We start from the raw sequence: 19191 nt of genomic DNA on the forward strand, positions 1-19191 counted from the left end.
TGTACATCGAGGAAGCAATGATGGAAATAAAAGAAAGGTTCAGGAGTGGAATTAAAATACAAGGTGAAAAGATATCAATGATACGATTCGCTGATAACATTGCTATCCTGAGTGAAAGTGAAGAAGAATTAAATGATCTGCTGAACGGAATGAACAGTCTAATGAGTACACGGTATGGTTTGAGAGTAAATCGGAGAAAGACGAAGGTAATGGGAAGTAGTAGAAATGAGAACAGAGAGAAACTTAACATCAGGATTGATGGTCACGAAGTCAATGAAGTTAAAGAATTCTGCTGCCTAGGCAGTGAAATAACCAATGACGGGCGGAGCAAGGAGGACATCAAAAGCAGACTCACTATGGCAAAAAAGGCATTTCTGGCCAAGAGAAGTCTACTAATATCAAATACCGGCCTTAATTTGAGGAAGAAATTTCTGAGGATGTACGTCTGGAGTACAGCATTGTATGATAGTGAAACATGGACTGTGGGAAAACCGGAACAGAAGAGAATCGAAGCATTTGAGATGTGGTGCTACAGACGAATGTTGAAAATTAGGTGGACTGATAAGGTAAGGAATGAGGAGGTTCTACGCAGAATCAGAGAGGAAAAGAATATGTGGAAAACACTTATAAGGAGAAGGGACAGGATGATAGGACATCTGCTAAGACATGAGGGAATGACTTCCATGGTACTAGAGGGAGGGAGCTGTAGAGGGCAAAAACTGTAGAGGAAGACAGAGATTGGAATACGTCAAGCAAATAATTGAGGACGTAGGTAGCAAGTGCTACTCTGAGATGAAGAGGTTAGCACAGGAAAGGAATTCGTGGCGGGCCGCATCAAACCAGTCAGCAGACTGATGACCAAAAAAAAAAAAAAATTCTTAATCTCATTATCAATATATTACGAGAAATCTTTCGTCTTTGGCTAGGATGTTATTGAGGTATTGCTATAACTGACCATTCAAATTCTCCATTGCTTAGTGAACTTAGAGCACTTTTCGTATTTATTGTTCTTGGACATAATTTAACTTGTTTCCACTGTAATATGAAATTTAAAATCGCTTTTACTACTGGCTCTTACGTGTAGTTTCACATCACGTATTCGCAAAGGAAATTATGATAAAAAGACTTTATTTTTAGAAAACCAAGGGCAGTTATAACTTCTACTTGTGATCTCCGTTTAATCTGACAAGTATGTACATTAAAAATATTACTTTAAGGCTTCACATAAATAAATATTCCTTACGTAACATACTGAAAGTTGTTTTATTGTGTTGGATAACCACTACATTTTACTATTTGGCAATTTTTCTGGATCAGTTGGTCTATTATTCATCGTTATCTCAACAAGGATTTCTTTTAACCTTAGATATTTAAAATTTTGGGTAAAACGAAGGCTATAACAAACTATTTGAAAATGGAAGGAAATAACAGACATATAGAATTTGAAAAGTTGTAATTGTATAATTTAATTTATGTCATATACATATTCATTTTTACATAAGACGTATTTTTAACAAAAAGAAAAACAATTGTATTTTAGCGAGAGGACAATCGTAAAAGGATTATGCACGCTGTGCGCCTGGCGCGGCACACAGTGCTGCCAACTTGATGACCTGACGCCTGCGTTAGGGATATACACATTACTCACCTCTCAGCGCCCTTGACTCAGTTTTGAACAGACTCGTCGTACTTACTTCCTTAAAAGAAGTGAGCAGTAAGTAGATTTTTCGATCGGAGAAGCTCTCTATGTAAAAGGCAAGTCGAAGACGACGAAGGTACGTTTTGAAGGGCTGCCTATTACCTACACATGACTATACATACATACTGGTTTTTTTTGCTTAATCCACTGAGGTTTCCATTTTTTGAATTGAAAAACTCGGACAGTCACCATGTAAAGATAATTTGTAACTGGCTTAAGTTAATCTAACAAAAGACGTACAATAAAAGGAACATCGCACATACAAACGTATCGTCCTAAAGAAATACTTATGGTTTTTCCTGAAACATCAAACGACCCCCACGCATTCAAGCAATTCAACGAGCGTCCAAAATATCCGCATCACGATGTTGGAAACGATGAAGCGTATAACTGCTGTAGCTGCGGCTCTACAGCCCGTTAAAATTTTGATTAATTAAATTAACTGCTACTGATACGTATTCGTCCAAACGATCTGCGGCAAATGTCTGTTAGTGGCTTAACAAATCAACGACACTGCATAATTTAGACAATGTTCGTTTTTTCTGCGACAGTCTTCGTCGCAGCATTGAATATGTTTCACATTGTACTGTTTTTGATGCTTCTACACAGCGTCGGAGGATACGAGATGTTTGAATCAGGCCCTGTACTGTTCTGGAAGAGTTTATTGCAGTAGCTCGGCACTCCCTTCCATATGTAGAGCTGACGATCTCGAGGAGCGTAGTATTTCTCTCGGGAAAAGGGCGCTGGGCGCTCCTCTCGACGCCAGAGGTGCCAGCAATGTCGAAATATCTAGAGCGCACGAAAAACTGCAAGGCAGTCACGGACAGTTTTCAGTTCGTGTCCTCGTCGTCGTACGAATACCCTCAGTGTGCGGCTGTTGGCACAGCTGTGTCGGCAGAGTGGCCTCAGGGGCGGATGGCGGCGGGCACCACCAGCAGGCCGGCGGCGAGCGGCCGCGGGGGCGGCGGCGGGGGCGGGGGTGGCGCTGGCCGGCGGCGTCAGTTCTTCTCCGGCGGGTCGGCGCCCGACGCCGACGAGCTGGACGACGAGGACGAGGAGGCGGGCGCGGGCGCCACCGTCAGGCCCTGCGCCGCGTGAGCGTGCGCGTGCGCGTGAGCGTGAACGTGCGCGTGCACCTGCGCCTGCGCCTGCGCCTGCGCCTGCGCCGCCGCCAGCGACGCCGCCTTGGACAGCCGCGAGTAGGCGTCGTGGTGGCCTGCCGCCGCCGCCGCCGCGTAGAAGCCGCGGTACAGCTCCGGGTGCGGCCGCGGGTACCTGCAACACCCAGCCGCGGCTCTCACATGTGCTCCAGCGGAACATAGAAGCGAGTGCGTGGAGAACTTGAACGATGGCCTTCGTCAAGGATCAGTTCTGCCTCTCACACTACACCGACAGAAACGAAAACTGTTAAATCATAAACAAACTTGACGAAACGCTACCAAACAGATACACCGATACTTCCATGTGTGATACGTTGTTCAAAATTTATTTTCAGTACAAGATATATGGGAAGAGGACTAAGAAAATACATTCTGAGATTTAAAGAAATTAAAGAAAGATGCAACGCAAAGGAATTATCCGAATGCGGTGGATATCAGGAGATTTGATGTACTGTACATAGAAATTCTTCCAGTCCATATGTGGCATAACAGCAAATCAGTGCTTAACAGTATTGGTTAAAAACAGTCTTGGTTGTAATTTTTTTTTTAATTTTTCAACGACGCGTTTCGCCTTATTTGGGCATCTTCAGGTTATCTTTTCTAGATGGACGCGAGAGGCATCAAGATCTGTATAACGCGTTCCCGTTCACAGGAGCGTCCATCTACAAAAGATAACCTGAAGATTCCTAAATAAGGCGAAACGCGTCGTTGAAAAATAAAAAAAAAATAAAATTGCAACCAAGACTGTTTTCAACCAATACTGTACTGTACATGTTCAGACAAACATATGGTTACAAATTCAGAAAAATTGGATGCTTCATTCAAGGAACAGAGCTTCGCAAATTGACGAAGTCAATAATGCGATGTTTCACCTCCGCCCCTTTCATAAACAGTTTTTCGGCTTGGCATTGACCGAGTTGGTGGATGTCCTCCTGAGCGATGCGGCGCCAAATTCTGGACAAATGGCACTTTAGATCGTCAAAATCTTGTGATGTCTGGAGAGCCCTGCTCATAATGCTCCAAAAATTCTCGATTGAGAAGAGACCCGGCAACCTTCCTGACCAAGGCACCGTTTGGCAAGCACGAAGACAAGTACTACAAAACCTCACCGTCTGCGGTGGCCATCACCTTGCTGGAATGTAAGCCCAGGATGGCATGCGTGAAGGCCAACAAATCGGGGCATAGAATATCGGTGGCCGTGCGGTTCTAGGCGCTACAGTCTGGAGCCGAGCGACCGCTACGGTCGCAGGTTCGAATCCTGCCTCGGGTATGGATGTGTGTGATGTCCTTAGGTTAGTTAGGTTTAATTAGTTCTAAGTTCTAGGCGACTGATGACCTCAGAAGTTAAGTCGCATAGTGCTCAGAGCCATAGAATCTCGTCAACGTTCACAGCAGTCGCGGATGACAACCAAAGCAAATGTGCTATGAAAAGAAATTGCACCGAAGACCATAACTCCTGAGCGATGTCGTGCCAAATCCTAGTCAACTGGCACGTTAGGTCGTCAAAATCCTGTGATGTCTGGAGAGCACTGCTCATAATGCTCCAAAAATTCTCGATTGGGAAGAGATCCGGCAACCTTCTTGACCAAGACAGTGTTGCACTGCTCATAATGCTCCAAAAATTCTCGATTGGGAAGAGATCCGGCAACCTTCTTGACCAAGACAGTGTTTGGCAAGCACGAGGACGAGCAGTACAAACTATCGCCGACTGCGGGTGGCCGTCATCTTGCTGGAATGTAAGCCCCGGATGGGTTGCGTGAAGGCCAACAAAATGGGGCATAGAATCTCGTCGACGTGCTGCTATGGTGTAAAAGTGTCGCGGATGACAACCAAAGGAGATGTGCTATGAAAAGAAATTTCACCGAAGACTATCACTCCTGGTTGTCGGGCTGCATGGCAGGCGACGACACTCAGGTTGTTTTCTCATCGCTGTCTGGGGCTTCGTAAAGACACGTCTTCAGTCTGGAATCTCATTGACTATGGTAGAATTGTCTTCAGTGATGAGACTCTGTTCAAGCTGAGTCCCGATGACCAGCAAAGGCATGTCTTGAGATTCCACCAACAGTAGCAAGGACAACCAGGAGTGATGGTCTGGGACACCTTTTCATTTCACAGCAGTACCTCATTGGTTGTCATCTGCGGCACCCTTACAGCACAGCGATACGTCGACAATATTCCTCGCTAGATTCGTTGCCCTTCATGGCAACCCATCCTCGGTTTAGGCGAGAGTTGCTAATGCCAGCCCTTGTGCTTATCAAACTCTTCCCTCGCCAGCAGGGTCAGCGGATCTCTCCCTGACTGAGAGCGTTTGGAACATTGTGGGTTCTCAACCACTTTGGCATTTTTACACGCCAATTGGACGGATTATGGCACGAGATTCCTCAGGAGCAGACCCAACCAATCTGTCAGTCAATGCCCAGCCGAATGATTGCTTGCCAAAGGGACGGAAGTGGACCAATGCATTATTGACTTACTCAATTTGTGAAGTTCTTTTTCTTGAATAAATCATCCACTTTTTTTTTTTTTTTTTTACAAATGGTAATTATTTGTTTGTCTGTACGTGTATATCATACCTACCGATTTCCGACTCATTCGGATAATTTATTCGTTGAGTGCCGTATTTTCCCTTATAATGTACGGTAATAAGAAAGTATAAGTAAGAGGCATGGGAAACAGTATTGGGGAAACAAAGGATTCGCCTCAATATAGGAAGTTGGCGGACGAGTGACGGATGATAAGGAAGATGAAAATGGCTAGCAGTTCTGCACCACAATACAACCTACATTTGTTGAAGAGTGGAGAAACCACTTGGAAGAATTTCTGGTAGAAGAAAGAAGAGGCCAGGTTATAGAAGTCTACAGCAGAGGCAGTAATCTAGGTAATACAGAATCTATAGTACGGACAGAAATAAAACAGGTATACCGAAAAAGGCAAGGACTGGATAGAGAAGTGGGCCAGAAGAAGTTGCGGTAGAAGTGAGGAATATGGACCTTCTCAAGTGGTGAGACTTATAAGTAAATTTTTCAGGTTTGGGACGGGGGGGAGGGGGGAATCGGGGGTTGGTAGTACCAAGAGACTGGTGTGTATCATATTCATCTGATATCTATAAAAAAAGAAAACAAGGACCCGGGCAATTATTATAGGATTAGCGTTATGGTGTCTATCAGAAGACGCTTTAGCGCTATACTGACAGGCTGAGGAATGAGACTGAGAGAAATATGTGAGAGGGCCAAGCAGGTTTTATGGCTGGACGATCTTTTATGGGTCATATTTGCAGCCTTACACAAGTAAGTGACAAGCCATGTTGTAAGGGCCATGAAGTACACCTAATATGCGTGGGTTCACAAAAAGCGTGTACTCGTAATTCTGTGGCCGTCAACGCATTATGGGAAACGAAAGAGTATATAAGTGCAGAAGCACAGGAGATACAGGGTACTCCTAATTTAGAGAAAGTACTAACAATCGTACGCCGTAGCTAAAATAAGGAGAAAGATAAGTAAGCCATTCCAAACGTGGAGAACTTGCATCTGCAGCTTCTCGCCATCATTCGAACTCCGAGAACAGTGGAATCATTGGTATGACAGACGTGACATCATATCGCCAGATCGCACAGAAGGTTGACTGTGGAATGACGGAAAAACGAGTTGTGATGAGATGGCCTCAGGATTACACTACAGCAATGAAAGTAGGCTCGGATCTTTCCTGAGGGGCTACACCATGAGAAGATCGGAGAGCTGTTCGACTGGGTCTAACAGTGCATGGATGTCAACAACTGCATCCTGGTCACAGTAACAGGCAGTGTCATGACGAACAACAGGGAACAGTACCGAAAGCTGTACTCAGAGTTCGTGTTCCCATTCATCGTTTACTGCTGACACTTCGCCACAGACAGCAGACACCTATTTGCACGCGTGTGGAGCCAGAGTCAATTGGGACACTGAGTGGCATATTGTGAGTTTCTCTTCCGTTTATGACGGTCATGTCGAAGTCATTGCATCTGTAGAGGAAAATGTGTTGGTAGCCATTAGGTATGACAACAGGATCTCTTTGGTAATTGTTGAAGGAAGGCTGAATCCTCGGCAGTAAATGGCATGAATGTTAAACCCTGGCGTCATAGCCTCCATGACCACGATCAACGATGAGGTCATAAGAGACTCAGCACAAACACAGAATAGCGAAGGGACCATGCCGTATCGTTTCCGAGGAACCATCTTGGCATTTGTCTTGAGACATCAAGGGAAATCACGCGAAACCTATATCTTGTAAGCGGGACGGGAATCTGAAACGTCGCTCTACCGAATTCGATTCCAATGTCTTACCTCTGCGACATCTCGGCTAGATACTTTTAAGGGCGTACATTCCGAGCAGCCTGGGAACGTATTACTTCACTCCATCTCGCTAAATGCACAACCGAGAAAATCAAAGAAGTTACTACTAGGTTAGGTTGAACTAGGTTAGTGCTCTTCTCGTTGACTTACTGTAACGGTTTGATAGAACAACACAATTCCAACAACTTCCATCACCCATCAGTTTCAGGACTAAGTAACAATTTCCACGAAGATAGATACCTGATGGAAAGTTACTACATGCAGTTCACGCTCTACTAAAGTAAGAAAGCAGCTCTAGTAGCTGAAAGACGACAACGCACGCTGTCGACATATGTCTCTGAGCCGTGATGGTCTCTGCTGAATTACTGCTGAGTATTTTTAACTTCTATTGTGATGTAGTATGTGAAAGCCATTACGTATGATGACTTATGTGGCCATTTCCAGACACACTTTTTCTGTTGTTTTGATCGCCACAATAGTCATAAGAGCTCTGCTTCTCAATTTGAATAGAGAGAGTATAGTCACAGAGATATTATCCATGAAATACGTCGCCAGTACTATAGAAACCAACCATACATAGACTGTTTAGCCGGATAGTTACTCAGATTGTAAGAAGTGCGATTTGACAGCTTATTTTCCAATACTATAGCCGATGTGAGCACATGGTTAACGACTTAGCCAGAATGATGTATCTGCACGAACAAAGCATTCGCTTCCCTTTAGAAGCTCAAATTGTCTCGGCTGAGAATACGAAATGACCATTGGGTATATTCTTCTGTTATCCCACACAGAAGCAGCTAAGGGACAGGGATGAAAACTGATGCTTGTTGGCGATATTTTTCTGTGCACTGAAATAGAAAATTCTGGAGAACAGCCGTTTTACTGGTACTTCTTACCGTTTGAGTAAGTATACCAGACAGATTAATGAAAATATTTTTTTCAGAGCTCTGTAGTAGGTAAAGCAATTGCTTAAGTCCGAAGCACAAGGAGACGAACGTGTGATCTATAAGTATGTTTATATTACTGCAAACAGACTAGTCAATGAGGAACCCGCCGGGGTAGCCGAGAGCGCTAACGCGCTGCTTCCTGGACTCGGGTAGGCGCGCCGGCCCCGGATCGGATCCGCTCTGCGGATTAACAACGACGGCTGGTGTACCGGCCAGCCTGGATGTGGTTTTTAGGCGGTTTTCCACATACCGCTATGTGAATACCGGGCTGGTCCCCACGTTCCGCCTCAGTTACACGCATCGCAGACATTTGATACATGTCCGCACTATTTCACGATTTACACTAGATGCAGACAGCTGGGGTACACTGATTCCATCCCTGAGGGTACAGGGTGGCGGCAGGACGGGCATCCAGCCACCCCTAAAACTAACCTTGCCAGTTCCGTTGTAACCATGCCGACCCTGCGATCGCTGCGGAACTATGGCGTAAAGAAAGGAAGAAGAAAGACTAGCCAATGAGAAAGGGGTTACAAAATAGACTACCCGCAACTCTAGAACTTATACAGTGAACAGCTGCGACCACTCATATTTGCTGATGTGTCGTATGTTATCGGGCAAAGTGTAGTCTAGTGTAGCGTAGTGTTGCCAATACTCACAGCAGGTGGTGGCGGTGCGCAGGTGCGGCAAGCGGGGCGACGAGCTTGCCCGAGTAATAGGCGGCGGCGGCCGCGGCGGAGGCGGAGGCGGCGGAAGGCGCGAGAGGCCCCGGCGCCGGCTGTGGGTGGGAGGCGGTGGGGGCGGCGACGGCGGGGGCGGGCTGGTGCTGGTGCTGCGGCGCGACCGGCGGCGACGGGTCGCGGTCCTTGCTGGCCATGTCTGCCAGCGACCAGATGCGCGGCTTGCTAGGCCCCGCGGGCGCCGACTGCTGCGAGCTGAGCGGCGCACCCGCCCCCGCTCCCGCCCCCGCTGGCCGCGTGTACAGCAGATGCGGGGGCGGCGGCAGGCAGTCGGCCGGCGACTCGGGCCGCGAGCCGCCCCACTCGCTGCTGCGCGGCCGGTCGCCGTCCTCGCTGGACCCCGTCCCAGAGTCCTTGCAGTCTGCAACGCAAACAGGCACTCAGCAACACGCCGCGTTCGTGGCTGCACAACTAAGCGGACAGGATAAAAAATTATTCACCCCTAAGAGGTGCATATCGTACTTCGTACGATACCCTGAATGTATGTACCGAGTTCGCGATACGAAAAACACTCCTAAATCATCACAGAACCACTGCTAGCCTCAATTTCAGGTTCCACAACCTGAGAGGTAAACGTTTCATTGCCCCTAGCGCATTCTGCAAGGGATCCACGATTCCTTACTCATATACAACCACATTTCTGCTGGCACAGGCCGATGGTAGGTAATAGAATCGATTGTCAAGCGCCGAGAGCGCCTAACGGGACGAGGCAGTCCTACCGACGGGGTGGATCACCATTGCCTTTGATTGACCCTAAGCAAAACATAAGAATTATTCCGAATGGCGACAAGTGTTTCTACCAAAAGGTGATTACAAGTACGGAGTACCGATATTACGCGTTCTCGCCGACCGCGCCGGCTAATGTATTGCACCGAAGGTATCGTGTGCAGATTATTGTATCAGCGTAAGACAATACTCGATGTATTTCACCTTAGTTGAGATTTAACATGAATTGATATGTATAACAATGGCCGTGGCTGTCTCCAATTGTGTTTAACGAGAATATATAACTTTACTTGGTGCAAACTCTCTCGAACTTGGTTAATGCAAAATCTCATTTTTCTTAGTATAGCATTAATGAGCAACAAAATTCCGACTGAAACAACTCTCGTAGCGGTTAAGACCTATCAACGCTATTCATTAAGTCACGGTCATTGAAACCAAAGGTTAAGCTGCAACAGTATTAGATCCCTAACAATAGGACATTTGATCGGGGTCTTTTAAATTCAGCCTTACATCATTTGAAAAGAATCAAAACCGCTGTTCATCGGGCCAAACTACGAGTCCTAGTCAGCTACTGGGTAGGTCTTTGCCGTCCGGTGTGGCCGTGCGGTTCTAGGCGCTTCAATCTGGAACCGCGTGACCACTACGGTCGCAGGTTCGAATCCTGCCTCGGGTATGGATGTGTGCGATGTCCTTAGGTTAGTTAGGTTTAAGTAGTTCTAAGTTCTAGGGCACTGACGACCACAGAAGTTAAGTCCCATAGTGCTCAGAGCCATTTGAACCATCTGGGTAGTTCTTTGTTGTTTGGCTCATTGCAGACGTGTAGCTTCACATGTCACTGTAAGCAATGGCCTTTTACAGGGTACTCTGTACAACCATGCCTCGGAAGGCCCAATGGTACTTATGACCGCCGTGTCATCCTCAATCGACAGGCTTCATACGGATATGGAGGGGGGTGTGGTCGGTCGTTATCAGTTTCCGTGACCAGAGCAGCTACTTCTCAGTGAAATAGCTCCTCAATTGGCCTCACAAAATCTGAGTGCACCCCGCTTGCTAACAGTGCTCGGGAGACCCAAATGGTCACCTATCAAAGCGTTAGCCAAGCCCGACAGCGCTTAACTTCGATGATCTGACGGGAACCGTTGTCACCATTGCGATAAGGCTATTGGCTTTTTCAAGGTACCCGATTCCAGATGTTCTTTGCGCACAGTTCCCTTCGCTATGTTCACTCGAAAAATTGTTGAGACCGATCTGCAAGCACGGACAACGATAATTTCTGTAGACGTTGAAACCGGTTGCCATTCACAAGGCGTCAACAGTGTCCCCCGGTTACGGTCACTGTTCTTACGCCGGGTTACCTGGTTGCTAGTGGTTAACCTTTCCATGTAGACACCTTGGACAGTCTGCGATGATGCACCAACAAATCGGGTATCTTCATCTAAGACCTGGTTATGGGGTCGTCGAAACACGACAGCTCTTTTCTGTTCTTCTGTCATTTTTCCACATCAACCCATCTTACGGCCCAAAGAAATGACAGATACTGGCTGCGAGCTGGCATTGATTGAACTCAGTGGGGAATGTTGAAAATTTGAGCCAGACCTGGATTCGAACCCGGCTCTGCCACTTAATAGGCAGTTCTCCGTCCACTGAGCCATCCACACCCGTCGGTTAGTGCAACTGCGCTGACTACCCTAGCACGCCTCCAGTCGGATCCAAATTCCCAACTAATCCACACACTACTAATTTTATATCCATTGCTCATTATCCTAATTACTCGCGGCATTTCGCCAATTCCCGTAAGTGTTCTAGCCCGGTGTGCATTTTCAGTAAAGAAATCATTGTCCGTCACGCTTATATACAGGGTGTTACAAAAAGGTACGGCCAAACTTACAGGAAACATTCCTCACACACAAAGAAAGAAAATATGTTATGTGGACATGTGTCCGGAAACGCTTACTTTCCACGTTAGAGCTCATTTTATTACTTCTCTTCAGATCACATTAATCATGGAATGGAAAGACACAGCAACAGAAAGTACCAGCGTGACATCAAACACTTTGTTCAAAATGTCCTCCGTTAGCGAGGATACATGCATCCATCCTCCGTCGCATGGAATCCCTGAAGCGCTGATGCAGTCCTGGAGAATGGCGTATTGTATCACAGCCATCCACAATACGAGCACGAAGAGTCTCTACATTTGGTACCGGGGTTGCGTAGACAAGAGCTTTCAAATGCCCCCATAAATGAAAGTCAAGAGGGTTGAGGTCAGGAGAGCGTGGAGGCCATGGAATTGGTCCGCCTCTACCAATCCATCGGTCACCGAATCTATTGTTCAGAAGCGTACGAACACTTCGACTGAAATGTGCAGGAGCTCCATCGTGCATGAACCACATGTTGTCGTACTTGTAAAGGCACATGTTCTAGCAGCACAGGTAGAATATTAAGTATGAAATCATGATAACGTGCTCCATTGAGCGTAGGTGGAAGAACATGGAGCCCAATCAAGACTCACCAACAATGCCTGCCCAAACGTTCACAGAAAATCTGTGTTGATGAAGTGATTGCACAATTGCGCGCGGAATCTCGTCAGCCCACACATGTTGATTGTGAAAATTTACAATTTGATCACGTTGGAATGAAGCCTCATCCGTAAAGAGAACATTTGCACTGACATGAGGATTGACACATTGTTGGATGAACCATTCGCAGAAGTGTACCCGTGGAGGCCAATCAGCTGCTGATAGTGCCTGCACACGCTGTACATGGTACGGAAACAACTGGTTCTCCCGTGGCACTCTCCATACAGTGACGTGGTTGATGTTACCTTGTACAGCGGCAACTTCTCTGACGCTGACATTAGGGTTATCGTCAACTGCACGAAGAATTGCCTCGTCTATTGCAGGTGTCCTCGTCGTTCTAGGTCTTCCCCAGTCGCGAGTCATAGGCTGGAATGTTCCGTGCTCCCTAAGACGCCGATCAATTGCTTCGAAAGCCTTCCTGTCGGGACACCTTCGTTCTGGAAATCTGTCTCGATACAAAAGCCACGGCTATTGCCCCGAGCTAATCCATACACCAAATGGGCATCTGCCAACTCCGCATTTGTAAACATTGCACTGACTGCAAAACCACGTTCGTGATGAACACTAACATGTTGATGCTACGTACTGATGTGCTAGATGCTAGTACTGTAGAGCAATGAGTCGCATGTCAACACAAGCACCGAAGTCAACATTACCTTCCTTCAACCAAGCGAGGTGGCGCAGTGGTTAGCACACTGGACTCGCATTCGGGAGGACGACGGTTCAATCCCGCCTCCGTCCATCCTGATTTAGGTTTTCCGTGATTTCCCTAAATCGCTTCAGGCAAATGCCGGGATGATTCCTTTGAAAGGGCACGGCCGATTTCCTTCCTCATCCTTCCCTTACCCGAGCTTGCGCTCCGTCTCTAATGACCTCGTTGTCGACGGGACGTTAAACACTAATCTCCTCCTCCTCCTCCTCCTTCCTTCAATTGGGCCAACTGGCGGTGACTCGAGGAAGTACAGTACATACTGACGAAACTAAAATGAGCTTTAACATGGAAATTAAGCGTTTCCGGACACATGTCCACATAACATCTTTTCTTTATTTGTGTGTGAGGAATCTTTCCTGAAAGTTTGGCCGTACCTCTTTGTAACACCCTGTACGAGTACATCAACCCAACAGGATGCTAATTATAGGCAGATACATACCAGTTCATTACCAGAACTTACGTAAGAGACCGCATGGTACCGTTTCTACACCATCTACCACGCTCCAAAGCGATCAGTGTGTTCTTTTGACAGGATCAGTAATATTTTGTGAGGTGGCCGTTTCAATGTTTTTGTGTCCTCTACGCGAGTCTAAATATCGCTAGTGATCTTGTTTATTGTTTCATCTCATACGTACGCATTAATTTCTGTGAAAACTTGCGGCACCTTTTGACGGAATTGTCCTGTATAGCTGTTTGTTTCCGGCTGTTGGCAGAAAGCTGTCGACAAGTCGACTGTTGCGTGAAGCGGTGAGCTTTTTGCTCGCGGCTGCCTGTTGTTCTCGGGGAACGAAGTAGAAGACTCACAGAGGGCGTCGGAGAGGCGTGCCGCCCGTCTTGTGTGTGGCTGCACAACACCACGCACCACATGGTACACAGAACACGCCCCTCCCCCGCTCCCCTCCCGGCCACCACCAGCTCTTGCCGCGCCGCTGCTCTCGAATACAGCCCCACCAGAGGCCGGGGCTGCAGCCATTCATCAAACGTCGCCCGCAAACGTCTCCAAAGGCGTGCTTGGTGACATTTCAAGAGAGAACCAGCAGTGTGAGAGATTTCCTATGACTGTCGCAGACTAGTATCTCCACATCTCTTCCCAGTGGCCCTTCTTACGCTCCTAACCAATAACAGAAGTTTGCTTTCTCGGTCAGAGAGCAGTGACAATGATTATTTACCTTACTTGTTTCGGGACGCAGCAGGCCTGCAGTACAAAGACTACTGCTGTCGTCTGGGGTCAGTAGTGTTTTTGATGAAATCTGGTAAAGCCGAGAGTTTTAATTACCAGTAGGATCACTATAAGAACGTAACTTCATTATATGGCATTCAGTGTCGCGGTAGGCAGTGGACATATTGTTTTGGCTTTCCAGAGTAAATACGAAATCTGTATGGAAATTTAGGATGAAATTCAGCAATGAAATTTTCTTGCGTTGTTAGCTGAGTAACAGAGTTCACAGAGCTTCAACGAAATTGCTACTGCTGTGGAAACGGTCTTTAAGAAAACTGTTGCTTCCTCCACTATGGCGCTCTTATTTCTCCTCTCTCTTAATTGGCTATTACATTACCTAGTGCAAAACTTGAAGTACCCAGAAGTATGTGACGCTATTTCAGTGACTGCAATATTCACAAAGATCTTGGCAATATGAGGCCAGTTATCAGTATGACACTGCCCATCCTCTGGCGTAGATATATGCAATGATTTGGTTGGACAGGGTGTCATAAAGCTGTTATATCTTCTTCTGAGTCGAGCTGACGCAGATTATAGCTGGTCCTTGACATCCTTGATACCGGAATTTGGCTGGTTGCTGGCATCATCTATTGATCTGCCAGTTGTGAAGCCGAATTGGTGCCGGCTCATATACCTGAGAGCTCTGTGTGTTTGCAGGCACTTATACAGTAGTTTCTCCTGAATCTTTGCTACGGTATTTATTAGGCATATTGGCCTGTAAGTCTTTGGATCTGAAGGATCTCTGTTCTCTGATTTCTTAATAATGACTGCTTTGGAAGTTTTCCATATTATAGGTACCCTGCCCATCGTAAGGGATCGTTCAGTAAAGTTGTTAGGAACGGGGTGGTCTGTGGTGTTTCCGAGTCGATACCACCTGGTCCAGGTGCTTTCTTGTAGCGGCGTGTGAATCAAAACACACATGTCATGGTTACCGCCATCTACAAGCAAACCTACCGACGGGGAGTGCCTACTTCTCCAGCGGGTGACAAAACCGCCGCATCAGGATGTCACCGACTTCCACTCGGGGAGCGTCCTCGGCAGCCGTGAGTCTGCTATTGGATTCAGCGGATTTTTCCAGTTGGGGTGAGGGCGGCACCTACAAGGCTATTCCAGAAGACAGCCCAAATGTCCCAGCCCCTAATGAGATGATAGCACACTTTCCTGTCGGTAAAGTAGTAACGGTTTGACAGCAGTGCTGTCTTCTTTGCACTTGGCGGACGCGGCCAGCGCCGTGCGTGGGCGTGCATGGGGGTGGCGTAACCCCCGGCTACGGCCCTGCGCACCCTCGCGGAAGCGCGGCTCACCGACCAGGCGAGGGCGGCTCTTATCGTGACTCCTAATCTCGTTATCAGGACCGAGTCAAATTAAATCGCAGTTGGCTATTTATGGGCTATTGAGCGCTGGGGTCTGGCGACATATGGAGAGGGCGCGAGCCCCCGCCGGGGGATTCCATTTACTGCAGTCATCTCAAGACATTATCAATAACTCGCGGCCCGGCACCCACTCGCACTCGGGATTAAAATATCTGCCACGACAGCTGCGAAGGGGACGTCACGGTCGGGGGAGCGGCCGACTTCCACACTCGCAAGTGGCGAGCAGCCGAGCTGAAAGCCACCCCCACACTCCTGTGAGCTAAGGGAAGTTGGTCCAAAGCACGCACGTGACAAAAAGCGCTCCCCCCCCCCCTTCCCCACACTGTTTGTAGCTAACAAAGATCTCATTTTACATTTGTTTAAGTCCACATACTGTTAAAATGTATTTAATGTGTGTGTGTGTGTGTGTGTGTGTGTGTGTGTGTGTGTGTGTGTGTGTGTGTGTCCTCCTAAACCACTGGACCGATTTCAGTCAAACTTGGTATACATATCCCCTACTGCCAGGCATAAATCGCTGTGGGGGTAAGAGCCACCCACCTATTGTAGTTCAAGAGATACGACTTCATAATCAATGAGATACGTGAAAAAATGCCGCATCGTGCATGAAATTTTAATACATTTATTCTTTGCTACTAAGACACTCCTATGGTTGAGACAACATAAGGAAGTCCCTGACACCCGGCAGCGTCTTTAGCAACTTTCAACTGCGAAGCGCAAATGGCTGGGGGCAAAACAATAGCGGTCTATAGAGCCCTGAAGAGGCGTTTCCAAGGAGACGTTTCGGTAGCCAAAATCGCGTTGTAGACACACGAAGTAGCTGCGCCCAGCGTACAGAAATTGTACAGCTACTGTATTTACACATTTGTACAATACACGTATTTCTTTGTACGAATGTTCCATAATTTCAAAGGTGTTTTCACGAATACATGGAAATGAAATTTTTTAGATATTACACAACAAACACAGTTCATGTTTTGCTTTCGTTTCTAACAGAAAATTAGCACAATGAATACGCGGGGCATGTTCGGTTGTCAGTCAGGGTGTACACACACCTCGATCAAAAACGGCGTTGAAACAAAACGTATAAACCGGACTAGACGGCACACATCCCCGTCTGGTCAATCTGATGTAGGTTTCCCGTGGATTCTCGTAACTATCCCAGTCATTCTCGTTTATAAGAAACTTGTTCGAACAGACGTACAAAACTATTCGCCTATATCTATGACATTGGTCTTATGCGGAATTTTGGAACACGTTTTATGCCTGTAGTATTATGACATTTCTGGAGACCGAAAATCTATGTAGGAATCAACATGTCTTCCGAAATCAATGATCGTGAGAAATTCAGCTCGCTCAAAAAGCAGTAGATCCCGGCGCCCAGGTTGATGCCGCGTTCCTTGACTTCCACAAGGCGTTCGATGCAGTTCCGCACTGCCGCCTAATGAACAAAATACGATCGTACGGAATATCAGACTGACTGTGTGACTGGACCGATGAGCATGTTACTTCTTAATGGAGAGAAATCTTCAGACACAATATATATATATATATATATATATATATATATATATATATATATATATTTTTCTCTCCATTAAGAAGTAACATGCTCTTCGGTCCAGTCACACAGTCAATATATATATATATATATATATATATATATATATATTTTGTGTCTGAAGATTTCTCTCCATTAAGAAGTAACATGCTCTTCGGTCCAGTCACACAGTCAATATATATATATATATATATATATATATATATATATATAGTGTCTGAAGATTTCTCTCCATTAAGAAGTAACATGCTCTTCGGTCCAGTCACACAGTCAGTCTGATATTTCGTACGATCGTATTTTGTTCATTAGGCGGCAGTGCGGAACTGCATCGAACGCCTAGCGGAAGTCAAGGTTTTCCATATATCGGATAACGCCGAAGTTCCATGATGATGCTGAAGCATACAGCGAAGTTGTAGCGCTATAAAATTGTAGCGAAATGTAGGAAGAGCAGCAGATGATCGACACTCGGTGCAGGAACTGGCAGTTGGCAGCTGTATACTGCGCATAAACAGGCAGACAAACCCATTATTGTATGACCAAATACTTGCAGAACAATTAATGGAAGGAATCACAGCCATAAAATATCGAGAACTATGCGTAGGGGGTGATTTAAAGTTTAACTACCATATAAAACTAACCGCAGGAAAGGCAGATGCCAGACAGGTTCATTGGATGAATCCTCAGGAAATTTAATCCGTCAACAAAGGAGGTAGGGTACAAAACCATCATTCGAACGATACTGCTTGTCGGTATGGTATCCGTGCCATATAGGAACAATAGAGGAAATAGAGAAGATACAAAGAAGAGCAGCACGTTTCTTTACAGGTCAATTTAGTAAGCGCGGAAGCGTCACGGAGATGCTCAGCCAGCTCCAGTGGCAGACGATGCAAGGGAGGCGTTCTGCATCACGGTGTGACCGACTGTTAAAATTCCGAGAGTTTACAAGCACATACCTAGAAGAATTGACCCACATAACTGCATCCTGCTACGTATATCTTCTAAATTTATACTGGCCATGAGAATACGTCAACTCATGCATAGCTTACACAGAAGATAGAAAGAAGCAAGTGTACCTAAAAAACTTTGTCGACACATACTCTTGATATGCGTGGTCTCATAAGTAAACTACACGTTTGCATGTCCATATTCAAGCTCCATTTATATAGGGACCCAATCTTACGTAATACTAACCAGCAACTGTATATGAAAACAATTATTTTGAACCTTGAAAGGATCTACACAGTTGATTGTCTTAAACTCTTAAAAGAAATTATTAAACTATCACATAGCGCTCTTCAGATATCATGCAGACGCAGACACTACAAGAGTAGAAATTATTTTTAAATTTCGAAATGTCGGCTATGTGGCATATAACAGAGTGTCTTTTGATGCACGGGGTAAGATTCATACTTGTCAAGGAATAGGCACTTCGTTGAATGGCATAGGAATAACTGTACTCCGACGTAATCTGCACTTGTGGCTGAGAAGGTTATGAACTGGCGGATGCAGTGCCATCCAGCATGAACTGTGGAGAGTGATCCCTGGTGACGGCAATATAAAAGTTATCACCGCAGTTAGGGTCGTAAGCGGAAGTGACCATTTCTTGAACAGACAAATCCTTCTGCTGTGCGTCCGGTAGTCCACTACGTCTTAGCGAGTGAGACAGAGAGACACGCGAACAACTATCAGGCGGTGGTCAAAAACATTAGGAGACTCGCCGATTATAGTACGTCTGTGAGATAAATTCGTTAAGTACGATACTTCCCTTTCTGATTTATCATCATCATTATTTATTGTTTTGTATACTTATTATTTTACGTTAGAGTATGTAAAGAGGAATCCCTAGGAAGCTGACGTTCAGTATCGAAGAGCTAAAAAACGGCACGAAAAGCGTGGAATATATGATGCCGTACAATCGTATCTATGTAATGAGTAAACTACGTAATTACAACAATCAAAATAATCGAATTTACGGCGTACTCGACAATGGACACCCAGTAACAACAGACATCTCCTTGGGGTAATTACAAAATGGTTCAAATGGTTCTGAGCACTATGGGACTTAACTTCTGAGGTCATCAGTCCCCTAGATCTTAGAACTACTTAAACCTGATTAACCTAAGGACATCACACACATCCATGCCCGAGGCAGGATT

The 19191-nt window shown here is 46.0% G+C and overlaps 1 protein-coding gene across 1 annotated transcript in view; it reads right to left on the reverse strand.

Moving 5' to 3' along the window:
* Positions 1 to 2697: 2697 nt before the first annotated feature.
* LOC126431514 (iroquois-class homeodomain protein IRX-3) overlaps positions 2698 to 19191 on the reverse strand; it is a 227628-nt gene continuing 211134 nt past the window's right edge. The window contains exons 4-5 of the mRNA XM_050090435.1: positions 8791 to 9232; positions 2698 to 2974 (exon numbers count right to left, since the gene is read on the reverse strand). Of these exons, the coding sequence (XP_049946392.1) occupies positions 2698 to 2974; positions 8791 to 9232 (719 nt within the window). The remainder of the gene's footprint in view (positions 2975 to 8790; positions 9233 to 19191) is intronic.

Source organism: Schistocerca serialis, chromosome 1, assembly GCF_023864345.2.
Source record: "Schistocerca serialis cubense isolate TAMUIC-IGC-003099 chromosome 1, iqSchSeri2.2, whole genome shotgun sequence".
Taxonomy (NCBI): Eukaryota; Metazoa; Arthropoda; class Insecta; order Orthoptera; family Acrididae; genus Schistocerca; species Schistocerca serialis.